At 41.2% G+C, this 13982-nt stretch overlaps 1 protein-coding gene and 1 pseudogene across 1 annotated transcript; one reads left to right on the top strand and one right to left on the bottom strand.

The window, feature by feature from the left end:
* Positions 1-1277: 1277 nt before the first annotated feature.
* On the top strand, positions 1278-1380 carry LOC129395154 (U2 spliceosomal RNA; annotated as a pseudogene).
* Positions 1381-5455: 4075 nt separating this feature from the next.
* Positions 5456-12581, bottom strand: LOC117977176 (zinc finger CCCH domain-containing protein 11C). Its single transcript, XM_055107931.2, has 2 exons — positions 10713-12581; positions 5456-10359 (listed from the first exon to the last, which is right to left on the bottom strand). The coding sequence occupies exon 2, from the start codon at positions 9854-9856 to the stop codon at positions 7442-7444; it is 2415 nt and encodes an 804-aa protein (XP_054963906.1). The 5' UTR covers positions 9857-10359; positions 10713-12581; the 3' UTR covers positions 5456-7441.
* Positions 12582-13982: the final 1401 nt, after the last annotated feature.

Below are 13982 nucleotides of genomic sequence, written 5' to 3'. Positions count from 1 at the left end.
GACGGCCCTAAAGCTATAGTTTTCTTAACTTCACAGAAAATCCACCTCTGACCCTAAACCCAGATGACAGAAACCTTGGGAGCAATAACTGATCACTTAATTTATCATGACCAAGTTTATCTTACAAGTGCCAGGAAGTATTCAGAGTTAGTCAAGCATCATAGGAAAACTCTCCTTTATGTCTATTTCTCACTCAAAGTTATTCAAATAAAAGGAAACATATTAAAGGCACTTAGATAAAGGAAGGCATAGTAAATATTCTTATTCCATGAAATACCATCTTCTAACCACCTTAACAGATGCAACAGTTGAACAATCTAGCTGTGCTCCGCTGATATTAGAAATACTGTGGTCTGAGCCAAAGGACCAGTGATGGCATCAGGAATTATGTCACTGGCTATATCCTATATATATGTTTACCAGATAAAATACATGATATCCAGCTAAATTTAAATTTCAAATATACAATAAATAATTTTTAGCAAAACTGTACCCCTACATACTTATGCATAGGACATACTTATACTAGAAAAGCACTCATTTTTCTGAAATTCACATTTAACTTGGCATCCCATATTTTTATTTGCTAAGTTTAGTAATGCTACCTACACTGATTTCTGCTTTGGGATACATAATGAGTGATAATTTGGAGAGCCTACTAAACAGAAAATCAAAGGGACAGAGGATAAATATTGTATTAGTAGGTCACATGGTTGCTTCCAACATTGGCCCTGACAGTTATCATTACTCATATAATAATACTCAACTGTCATATCAGAATCTGCAAAAGGGGGCTGAGGGTTGTGCAGAATTTGTGCATATTTAATTGACACAAATTAAATATTAAATATTAATTTAATTAGTAAAAACTATTCACTTTTAACTAATGAAAAGGATGGAAACGCTGCTTTTGTAAATAGGCAGCGTTATTGGGAACACAATATTCTACTGCGTTCCCCATCCATAAGTCAAACCATCTGTAAGTCCAGGACTAAGTGTTATCTGTAATTGCTTAAAGTGCAACATTGGTCAAATATGCATAAAGCAGCTAATTGTGAAATATGAGTAATGGGTCTATTTGTTCAATGGGTAAAACTCACTTATCCTCCTTTAACATAGAAAATAGGATTAAATGTAAAACTTATGAACCAGCTCATAGAGAAACTTACCAGAAACATGTCCAAGTACTTTGTTTACCATCCAACCCTTTTAGTTATATATCTATGAATATTAATATTGTAGTACTTCATACTTTTTAAGTATTTATAGATATACGTATCACTTCTCGGCCTTTTGGCTAAGATCAAGTGTAGTATTTATAGATATACGTATGTTCTTTTATTCCCTCCTCAAAAAATAATATTTTATTCATCATCCCCATTAAAAATTATGTATTCATTTGACAGATATTTAATGGGTATCAATTATGTGCTTGGAAAACAATAGTGAACAAGACAGGAAAAGTTGGTCATTACAGAACTAACCTTCTAGTAAGAAATAAATAATATTTTAAAATAATAATAATAAAATTTCAGTTGGCAATATTGCCATGAAGATATAAAACAGAGCAAGAGAGACAGTGGCTGCTCTTTTAGCTAGGATGGTGAAAACCCATTTGAAGTGGTAACACTTGAGTTAGACATGGAGCTTATATGATAATGATAAACCAGCCAGTGGAAATGGGAATCGCTCGAGAAATGGAGCCACTCCTTGGAGAAGAAATGAACTTAGCAAATGAGCTGCTCATAGAACAGTAAGAACTAGATGACTGTAGCAGAATGAGAAGGGTGTGGAAAGAGCTAAGTTTCAGATGAGGCAGAAGAGGTAGACACAGCAAGGTCACATGGAGCCTTGAAGGGCATACTGAAGAGTTTGGGTTTTTTTATTTCCTTGTTTTTGTTTTTGACTAACCCTGGCATAGTGTGTGAGGGAGGGAACTTCACAAGAGTGTGGGTACTCGGAGGCAGGCAGGATCATTGAGGGTCATCTTGGAAGCTGGTCACCACTAATCCCAGATATATCTATATCTATAGATAGATAGATAGATAGATAGATTTAGACAGAGTCTCACTCCATCACCCAGGCTGGAGTGCAGTGGCATGATCTCGGCTCACGGCAACCTCTGCCTCCTGGGTTCAAGCAATTCTCCTGCCTCAGCCTCCCGAGTAGCTGGGATTACAGGCACATGCCACCTTGCCTGACTAATTTTTGTATTTTTAGTAGAGATGAGGTTTCACCATGTTGGCCAGCCTGGTCTCGAACTCCTGACCTCAAGTGATCTGTCTACCTTGGCCTCTCAAAGTGCTGGGATTACAGGCATGAGCCACCACGCCCAGCCAAGAGTTTGTATAGTCCAGTGCAATGGGAGGGACCTGAAGGGGTTAGAGCAAGATAGTATTGTGATCCAATGCATACTGAAAGGATCAATATGGCTATTCAACCAAGAAAAATTGAACAGGGATCAAGGGGAGGAAGACAAAAGTAGAAGTAGACTGGAGGCCAATTGTCTAGGTAATAGATGTTGGGGCCTTGGATGTCACTGTGAAAGGGAGAGAAGTAGTCACGTCTGTTTGAAAGTAGGATCAATTGGACGTGCTGCTAAATTGGCAGTAAGAGGCAAGGGGAAGGATACATAAAGGGTAACCATAGAATTTTTACCGGGAAGCTTGGTTGCTATTAACTGAGATGGGAACTGATGTTCATTAAAATTAAAACACATTCCCATAATCACACTTTAAGTACCAGAGCGAAGATTCGAATTCAGTTCTTCCTAATGCTCCAGTATTTTGGGGTTGGTGAGCTGATTAATGTCTACTAGTGTGTTTACTTATTTAAAAGTCCCCCTTTTAAGCTATAAGCTCCTCAGTGACAGAGACTTGGTGATATCTGATATCTAGTCATAGGAACCAGAGGCACATGAATAATGCTTTTTTGAGAACATTTGTAACAAGATATGACAAGTCTATCAGGCCCCATGTTTCCCATCACCCTTGGCTGATTCACCAATTTTTTTCTTTAAGGCAGCTATAGATGCTTTCTATAGTGTTGGTTTTGAATTCTGCTATGGAAGTACAAATGTCATTTCAGAGGCCTGCAAACTTTCCCCTTCTAAGGAAGTGTATGGGTGCAATTACGAACATATGTTAACGGAAATAAAACACATGCTAATTATTTCCCTACACGCAAAACTGTCTTGATGGAACCATCAACAGCCTTTATTTATTTGAGGAAATCTAACGAAAGAATATCTCATCAGCTATCTCATAACATTCTGTATTTGATTACCAGTTGAAATACTCCAAACTCCACATTAGTTTTTTCTAATTTTTTTAACCCTACAGGTTTTAATACCATGCAATTCTCAACCTCTGCATGACTTTTTTCTCCTTGTAAACAATTAGGAGCCATCTGGTTCCATGGATTTCCCGATCCTCCTGAGAATTTAAACTTAACACACCAAAAGGTTTGATTCGCCCAAGCACTACTATTACATTATTCAACTGGTTTTCTAGTCTTGGATCTTAAACAATATCTTCCTTAGAAAATCAGAAGAAATTTTCTCTTCATACTTCATATAATCCTCTTGCTCTATGTATAATACTAAGCTTTGAGGACCTCCTCAAAGCTATCTTGAAATGATTTACCAAAATAATTATTCATTGCCAACTTGCCTCTTTCTATGGCAACATATAACTCAAACTGTATCACTTTGTCAATCCCAGTTTTTCTAAGTACCTGTCAAAAAAATTCAAAGGAGTTGGAGTTAGATAGAAAAGGAAACAGATTCCCCTTGGCACCTGTTTGTGCAATGTTGAGCTATGTCTGGGTACCCACTTCAATCTGAAACATTTGCATTCCTGATAAATAGGGGGAATTTTTTCTGAGAAGGCTAATGAAAACAGAGATCTTTCTCACTCAAGATACTAACCAACTTAAAACACCCTGGCTCAAATCCCTTTCTGATAAACACCAAGATCTTATTATGTAATAAAGTTTATTGATATAGTATTAAATGGCCCATTGAGATGTACCCTAAGTAAAATTTCTTGGAGATTTTTATTATGACATATCTGGTAAGAAAGTTGTTTTAAACTTGTCAGGCAAGACATTATCTAAAAGGCTCTTCATTCAGCCTGAGGCAGTGGCTCACGCCTGTAATTCTAGCACTTTGGGAGGCCAAGGCAGGTGGATCACCTGAGGTCAGGAGTTCAAGACCAGCCTGGCCAACAAGTGAAACCCTGTCTCTAATAAAAATACAAAAAATTAGCTGGGCGTGGTGGGATGTGCCTGTAGTCTGTCCCAACTGCTAGGGAGGCTGAGGCAGAAGAATCACTTGAACCCGGGAGGTGGAGGCTGCAGTGAGCTGAGATCACACCACTGCACTCCAGCCTGGATGACAGTGAGACATCATCTCAAATAAATAAATAAATAAAAATAAAAGGCTCTTTATTCAATAAACACACTTATACACACACAGAAGTGGGAGAGTGGGGGAGAGAGAAGAAAACTTCCAAAGTTACCTAGGTTTTTGTTGGACAAGATTAGATACTATAATGCTCCTCATTCTTATGATTTTTACTCCCCAAAATGAGGGGATAACAACTGAATTTTTCTCGTACACACTAAAGCCACAGTCTCAGAAAAACATATCCCACAATTTAAAGGAAGAGTGGTGATGATGGGTACAGAGGAGGAATTATCTTTCATACAATGCATTAAGATATTCCAAGTGATTTATGGATGTATTTGAGAATTAATGGATTGAAGCTCCTGAAAACTGCTAAGAGAAACTGAAAATGGAAACATTAGTTGTTCACATTAAACCTAAACATGTTTAGAGCAAGTTTAGGGACTATCACTTCTCAATGTGATAGAATAACTGGTACCAAATCTGTCTCTCTGCTGTAAACAGCTAGGAAATTGGACAAAATACATGAGACAGCTGTTTTCAGACGTTAGAAAACAGACACAGCACAGAAGTGTGAGTCTTCAGAACAGGAAAAGAAATGAGGTAAGCCCTAGAACCAACATGGCTTTCTGGATGTAGGCACTTCCAAGACTGCAGTAAGAGAGGAGGGACCATGACAAGGCAGATCCAACTTACTGAATTTAATAGACAGAGATCAGAGTTAAAGGAGCTAAAAGAGCTGAAATGTGAGGCACAGAGAGAAAGAACTCCAGAAATCTATACAGGCAGCTATCCTGAGTCCTTCATTGAATATTAGGCTACATATGCATGGAATGAAACTCTATGAGGCCAGGCAAAAACAGCTACTGGGATTTGTGAGCTGGGGGTTGAGTTGCAGCCAGCCAGAATGGAGGCATTGCTGACCACCCTGAATATTCCCTCGAGCCTCCTGAAGAGGCGTGCTTCAAAAGGATAATTAAATTAGCCCTAAAGAAAAACTTACTCTAGACGCATACTCCCCAACTTAAAAATACGCTTAAAAAGGATCAGGTTGAATGGTAAGTAACTTAACTCCCTGGCAAAACAAAATTCAGCTTTCCAGAGGAAGACTACAAAATCTAGACTTTCTTTTTTTTCTGTTTTGAGACGGACTCTTGCTCTGCTGCCCAGGCTGGAGTGCAGTGGCACGATCTCAGCTCACGGCAACCTCTGCCTCCCAGGTTCACGCCATTCTCCTGCCTCAGCCTCCCAAGTAGCTGGGACTACAGGCACCCACCACCACGCCTGGCTAATTTCTTTCTTTCTTTTTTTTTTTTCCTACATCAGTTTTATTTAAAACACAAACAAGTATTTCTCTTTCTGTAAGGGCAAATGGTTCAAATAATGTGGAACACGAAACATTGACCAATACAAGTTTATTTTTTTAAAAAGCAAAAGAATAAAGAATATATGCAAAAGGGACCTGGAATCTGTAAGCTGATTCCAAAAGTGAAATAAGTAGAAAATCCGTGGTGAAACCTGAACATTCTACCCCTGCTTTGGAGAAGGGCTATCATACAACATTCAGTCAGCTGAAGATGGATTGGTAGAGGTGTGTCGATACATAAATTTCAAGTCATTTTTGCTTGTGCAGAATCATCCCAATCTTAACAAGACTGAATGGGCAGTCCTGTGGCTTTCTTCCTTTTCCATATTCCCAACAAGGCTACGTGAAGTTCAACTTTTGATGAGCCGCTTACAACAGCAGTTCCTTAGGAGCCAACATGACAGGTGGGTCAGATTTCCCTATGAGAAACAAAACTGGCCACCTACAGCAAAATATCAAAATGGGTAAGTCCTTCCTTCCTCTTCCTCCTGATTATATACAACATAGCTCCTTTCAAGACTATTATTTCCATCATGCTTATTCCTTCACAAATCTAAACCTTGAGGTGATATGAAGGAAACCAACATCAAGAAAAGAAAACTCAATTCAGAAATGAAGAAAACTGGCAGGTATACAATACACCCCCAGAGCATCTCAATATCCCTGGCACAGTACAATTCAGTGTACTGCTACAGCCCATAGATAAATATTGGCAGCTTGAATAAGCTCATTTTTTCCCTCAGGTGGTTAAAGGCCACCAAATAAATACTGGGCAACAGGGGTTTGTTGGGAGAATTAGAAATAAAAAATTAACCAAATTTTGTCCCTGTGTTAATTCAATGCCAGCAAGGAGGCAAGTACTGAAGAAGAAAAGGGACAATTTTCATACTAAAAAAGAATCCCTCTAATCATGTCACCATCTCATATAATGAATCCAGGGAATCCCAGAAATAGAAAATTAGTTTCAGGGGACCCCTGAGGCACTTTAAAGCCTTTTAAAAAATTACAGTAATAATAAATTAGATATTGCTCTTCAGAGGCCAACAGAGCAGCAGAAGCATCAAGATCAGGTCCAAAGAGTTATGCCCACATTACAGGCTTCCTGAGCTGCTCGGCCCTCTTTAAAGCTTAGTTGAATCTCTAAATACCTTTAAAAAGACATACAATTTAACACAGACTGAGTGGGTATTTTTGTTTAGTGGTAGCATAAAATTTGGTCCTTAATGGTAGCAGCTGTCTTCATCCATTTCAAACTCAGGTAATATTAAGTACATCAAGACAATACATAAAGAATACAACAAAGGAGAAAAAAGCCAAAACTGACAAACACCTCAAGGAGTCACTACGTTTGCTTGCACCCTTTCACTTGATCTCCCTCTCAGTCTCTTTTTTGTGGAGAGAAGGGTATGACAGAACTTTTTTCTCAAAAGATGATAAACAATGGCATCAAATGGACAAAATGGTTATAAAGTAACTTAAAAAATCTGACCCCAAGGAATCCAGGACACATACAGATAATTCAGAGGTATACTTCTGATTTGGGGCAAATTCTAGACTAAAGAAATGATCATCTCAGGTAAATGTTACAATAGATGAAACTAAGTCCAGTTTTTTGGCGATTTTTTTTTTAAGTGTCCTCACTACCACCTTCAGCTATCAATCATTTCTCATAGCTCAAGCGGAAGGTCATCTTCATCTTTCCCAGGATCCAGGTCAATCTCAGCTTCCAATTTGCCTCCTGAAATCTCCCACGTTAGTTTCTCAAAATCATCCTCCACAGAGAGTGGGGGCTTTCCTGTTGAGGCAGAGCTGAGTAGGCGAATTTTCATGCTCATTTGGGATGAGGAAGGGCCAGACACCTCCGGGGGTGAGGAATCTGAAGAGGACTGGGTTGGAGGCAGCACAAGACTGTCTCTAGGATTTTCTGCTTCAGGCACAGTGACTGATTTGTCCTCAGAGACAAGCGGGACAACAGCCACAGCTGCCTTTTTGGCTGGGGGTTCCTGTAGGACGCTGCTGGAGCTGAGTGGCTTCACAGCGGCAGTGACAGCAGGGTGCATTTCCACTGCCTTACGTTTTGGGGCCAATTTGGGGGATGACACAACTTTAACCACAGATTGCTTCACGTTCACTTTGGGTTCAGCTTTACCCCTTGTTTCCAAGGTCTGTGCTGCACATTTCACATTCAATAATGAGTGTCCAATCCCTGAGGTTTCTACCTCCACCTTCTGGGATGACTTTGTGGGAAGCTGCTTGGTCAGGTGCCATGTGATTCCTGGCCCAGCAGTGAGCACTCGTTTCTCTGCCACTTGGGTATTGCAAGAGGCTACATCTCCCTGAAGAGGTGTCAAGACTGATTTTTCCCTCTCCTGCTGTTTCTGCATGCGCATCTCTCTCATGGTCTCCCATCTCTTGACTTGAATTTTAGTGATGTCAACTCCTGTGGTCTCAACTGAAGCCTCTGTACCTTCTATTCTAATACTGCTCTGAAAATCAACTTCATGTCCTTTCTGAAGGTTCTTCTCTTCTTTCCTCCATGTTCTTTCGGTGATTCGCAGCAGCAACCTTGCCCCTGGAGTGGCCTCATGTTGAGACGGGGAGCTGGTGCTGCTCTCAGAGCTCTGCTGCACCCTCAGTGCCTTCTCCAGTTTAATTTCTTCCAGCGTCTTCATGTGCACCTCCTGCATGGACTTTGTTTTACCTGCAGGCTCCTCTGATTGTCCTTTGCTGGCAACAATGGGTGGCAAAACTACTGTTTTTTTAATTTCACTATCAGTCTTTAGCTTGATGCAAGTTGTATCCTTTTTGCTTTTTTGTCTCTCTGCTTCCTGCTGCCTATGTTCTTCTTCAGCCAGGACCTCAGAGAAGGTTTTGATACGGATAGTGGAGGAGCTTCTTGCTCCTGAAGTAGAATCATCAGTTTTTGAAGGTCCTTCTGTCTTGAGTTTAGTTTGCGATTCCCCATGTTTCTGACTGGCTCTTTCAAGAAGCATTTCTTCTAATGTCTTCACATGGATCTCACCAACTTTATTAACTTTATCTGTTGCATCCTCATTATTTGGATCAGCTGACATGCCTAATCGCTCCTTAAGAGACTTGGAAACTTGAGCTTTCTTTGGTGTTTCGTCAGTGTTAGTTTCTGGAGCTTCAACTTTCTTCCCTAGCCTCTGTGCCAGGCTACGCTTTAATGGAGGATCACTGTCACCGCCTGTCGAAAATTTTCGTTTCCCCAGTCTCTCAGTAAGACCCAATCTAACCAAGGGTTCTTCTCCTTGTTTGGTGGAGAGAGTTACTGTCCTCACCACAGTCCCGACATTTTCTTTTTTAGGACCTGGAACAGGCTCAGGGTGGAGTAAAAGACTGGAAACTCCTGAAGAACCCTCGCCTTGCTCCTCAGATTTTTCCTTCGTTTTCTTTGACTTAATTTCCTCAAGAGTTTTTATTCCAAAATGCAAACATTCACCTTGCTTTATATTGACTGCAGGTTTCCGGACAGAAGTCACTCGTAATCCATTGTGAACTTCAGGAGTTGGTTGCAGGGTAGGTGTTTTGGTTTCATCACCTTCCTCAGAAAACTGATCATCATCATCTTCATCATCATCTGCAGCATTAATTACAACTGCTGGATGCTTGGGGCTAGGAACATTTTCGGAACTTTCTACTTTCATAACGCTCCGCAGCTGAGGGGAAGGATTGGACTGGACAGACAATTTGTTCTGCTGAACTGAAAGATGGCTAGCCTTCACTTCCTCTTCTGGTGAGTCAGGCACAGTGGGCAACACACTTTTGCTCGGAGGTAGGAAAAGGCCATCAACATATCGTCCTCTATTGTGATGGAAAGCGCAGTTTAATTTTTGACATCCTGTTGGCTGATTTTCCCAATAACAAGGAATTTCACTGCGTTTTTTATCCATCTCCATGTGCCGAAACCTGCACACCCGTCGAAAACAGCGCCCTTCTTGCCATAATGTGCAAACAGTTTCATTTCCTAGTGCAGCTTCACAGTGACGGAATGGGCAGCTGTCACCTTTGGTACATGTAGAATAGAAAAAAAAATAGCAGTCTTCTCCTTGATTAGGCATGCTGGGTAGATTCTTAGATCAGAAGTGGCTTCTTGAAACAAGCCACTGCTTCCTCAAAGCAAGGACCAGGCTCCAAGTCCTCGTGAAATGGGTTTAATCTTCCAAATGACAACTTGATCACAGAAATCGTCTTTAAACTGTAATCATTAGCTGGTTGCTCTCAACAGGAACGTCTGTGTCTTCACTGAGTTCCAATCTATTATGCCTGTAGGTCGAACCAACACTCAATCCATGAATTAATAATAATGAGGCAGAAAAAATTTTCCTCCTCACATTGCCAAGAAAACCTCTCAGCCACAATTCAAACACAGCATGTGTTTTTAAAACATCTCCCAACTACTGGGAGATTAAGTCCATTCAAATAACCTTTGTCAGACTGGAGACAGCTAGGGTTAGTTATCTCCTCAAAAACAAAACAAAACAAAAAGAGTTCACTTAAAGACGAACTTGAGAGTCAAAGGATCATGAAAAAAAATCCATCTTCCATAGCTGAACAATATAATCTGAAAAACAAAAAAAATCAGTTTTTCAGTAAGATCCAATTTCTGGTCTTCAAGATTTCTTCACACCTAATACTAGTCAATTTTCCAGGAATTTTTTGGGCAGGGAATATCCCCAAATCCTAAAAAGCATCGCTATCTCTAGTTCCACAGCCTCCTTCTCAAGGTCCAGAACCAAGGCCTGGAAGATGTCAACAATATAGGCCTTCCCCATAGGAATCCGCACCGATTATGGGAGTTTAGGGGTGTTCTTCATTACGGTTTCACCAATCCTACAAGGAGAACGGAAGTGTCCCTGTTGACGCTGAGGGCCAGGGGTGGGAGTGTAATGAGGGTGGGGAATGGGCGTAGGATACCGGAATAAGGTCGGTGGCTTTCTGTATGTGGAGTTTGAGACAAGCTCCAAAGTAGTGGGACCCGAACCGATGACACTATCCCCGACTCCCGCTTGCTGCCACGTCTTCTTGCTTGGCCGCTGCCGTCCGTCGTCCTCCCAGCAGCAGCAGCACTAGCAGAAAACCAAGACTGCCAGCGTCAAAGATGGCGCCCGGCTACAGGCTGCGCTCTAAGGCCCGGCCGGTAAAAGTGCCAGCACGACGCAGGGCGCGAGGGTTCTGGAAGACGTAGTTCCTCTATGACGCGATGCCTACGATCTAATTTCTTATATCTTTGGTAGAGACGGGGTTTCACCGTGTTAGCCAGGATGGTCTCGATCTCCTGACCTCGTGATCTGCCCGCCTCGGCCTCCCAAAGTGCTGGGATTACAGGCATGAGTTACCACGCCCAGCCCAAAATCTAGACTTTCAATAAAATATTTACGATGTCTAACATCCTAACAAAAATTATTTAAAATGCAAAGGATCAGGAAAGTATCAGCCATAACAAGAGAAAAATAAGTCAATACAAAGAGATTTTTATATTTTAGCCTCTTACACTTCCAGGCCTTCCAATGAAACAACAAGAATCATATTTCTTGGCCACCATTTCAAATCATGTTAATCCATTTCTCAGAATACTGCATCTGCCAAAAAAAAAAAAACAGGCTTTCATACTCTCTACTAGTTTTAATCCCACAAAATCTCCGTAGTCTTACAGAGCACTGCCATGGGTTGAGTTGTCCAACAGCAGACCTGAAACAATGTTTAGCGTTTAGTATATTTCTAGGGTATCCCTTGGGACCAACAGCTGTGAAAAGAAGGGGAAAACAATTGAGCAGAGGGAGAAGTCAGGTTGTGATGCAGACCTGATTGCCTTAGCCAACTCCACAGGAAGCTGTAGGTGCCTGCTGGAGTTGCCTCACTTAGGGTGAACATGGCCCTCCATCAGTCACTGCATGCCAACCTTTGAGGGGATGGGGGTGGTGGCCTTAGCTAAGGCCACCTTTTTCAGGCCACCTGTTTAAGGCCACTTGTTAAGGGCCACCTTAAGGCCACCTGTTTAAGCTGCACCTCTGCAGCTAAAAGAATCCCTGAAGGGGCTGAGCCCTAGAGGCTATCTACTGGCAGAACTATAACTGGCAGAAGGACAACATGTCCTTCTGAGATGCACATCTCTGTTTCTACCACCATCTATCCCATGTGCCACTTGGATCCACTTCAAGGAGCCAAATGCGCCACTTGAATACATTCAAGGAGCAGTTCCTCCACTGTACCAAGAGGCATCTCTTCCCAGTGAAATCTACAATAGGGGAAGTTAATAGGAGGAACTCCACCCCTGCTTCTGCACCAGTCCCAGGGCTGCAACTGATACTCATCATCTCCTTCCTCCATTATCCGTCTGGATTCCTCCTATATCAGGCTGCAGCTCTGCTAGTCTTAGTAGCTTACCTGATGGCATGAACTAGACACTCATTTCTGAGGGACCTGAGCTCCTGGTCACCATGCCCTTATCAGGCTACATGTGCTTTTGTCTTCTCAGCACTTTCTATTCCTTTTGGAATCTCTCATTGGCTGACTCGCAGCCCACATTCTCCCTCTTGACTTCAGTCCCTTCAGCATGTAGTCCCCATCCATTTTTTTGTGTGTGTTTTTTTTCTTTCCTGCATTGCATCCTTAGGCAGCTCCACTTAAACTCGCTAGTTAATTCCTTTCTTTAGTCTTTCTGTCAGTTCTTCCCCATCTCCTTTTCTGTTCTATTATTAGGCATCACAGAGCTACAAAAGATCACCTGTGAGACCTAGACTCTCTTTAGAGGGTAGGAAAGACAAAAGAGTAGGGGAGTTGGGGAAATAAGCTGGCAAACAGAAAATTTTTCTTGAAAAATTGGATGGCTGGGGGAGAAGGAAGCAAAAATTCCCAGCAGGCCAGGAAGTCAACAGGAAGGCATTCTAGCTCTCTTTCAATGATTATGTCTAGCTCAAAATATGGAGTGAATACTTGTTCGGATAACCAAGCAGCCACTTCCCTGTTTAACAGACTACTTTGAGGGAGGGAGTCCTACAGTCACCTCCCCTAGCAAAGCGGCATCATTCCTCTTTCAACCAACCATCCATCTATCTGTATCACTGATTCAACAAATACTTATTGAGTGTCTACAATGTGCCAGTTCAGAGAATGTTCCATGATTATACAGAAGAAACTTTAAACTCCTGTTTGGACATCATCTTAATAAAGACACAAATATAATTCAACAATGTTTTTGAAAATAAGAGGAATAAGAAGTAAGGCCAAGTATCAGGACAGTACATTTAAATGTTTTCGGTTCTTCTATGGAAAACTGAAGACTTTCAGATTCAATGAACAAAACCCATGTTTTGCTAAAATAGAGTGGCATTTTAATTTAAAAAAAAAATATATATATATATATTTTTTTTTTTTTTTTTTTTTTTGAGACGGAGACTCACTCTGTTGCCCAGGCTGGAGTTTGGTGATATGATCTTGGCTCACCACAACCTCTGCTTCCTGGGTTAAAGAGATTCTCCTGCCTCTGCCTCCCAAGTAGCTGGGATTATAGGCATGTGCCACGATGCCCTGCTAATTGTTTTTTTTTTTTTTTTTTTTTTTTTTGCATTTTTAGTAGAGACGGGGTTTTGCCCTGTTGGCCAGTTTGGTCTCGAACTCCTGACCTCAAGTGATCCACCTGCCTTGGCCTCTCAAAGTGCTGGGATTACAGGCCTGAGACACCACACCCAGCCAAATAGTGACATTTTAAAAGTTTCAAAATATAAAGATAAAAATCATGTAAACATATATATGTAAATACACAAATCAAAAGTAGAAAGTAATATTAATATCAGAAAAAAATAGAATTCACAACAAAACTATTACCAGGCTGGGCGCAGTGGCTCACGACGGTAATCCCGGCACTTTCGCAGGCCAAGGCGGGTGGATCCCTTGAGCTCAGGAGTTTGAGACCAGCCTGGCCAACATGGTGAAACCCCATCTCTACTAAAGATTCAAAAAATAGCCAGGCATGGTGGCACATGCCTGTTGTCCCAGCTACTTCAGTGGCTAAGGAAGGAGAATCGCTTGAACCCAGGAGGCGGAGTCTGCAATGAGCCGAGATCGTGCCCCTGCACTCCAGCCTGGGTGATGGAATGAGACTCTGTCTTAAAAAATACATATATTATATATATAAATTATATATATTTTTTATATATTATATTACATATAAATTATATATACAAA

This window comes from Pan paniscus, chromosome 1 (assembly GCF_029289425.2).
Source record: "Pan paniscus chromosome 1, NHGRI_mPanPan1-v2.0_pri, whole genome shotgun sequence".
In the NCBI taxonomy this organism is placed as follows: Eukaryota; Metazoa; Chordata; class Mammalia; order Primates; family Hominidae; genus Pan; species Pan paniscus.
Note: the sequence above shows the minus strand (reverse complement) of the source record. Positions and strands in the feature narration are given on the sequence as shown.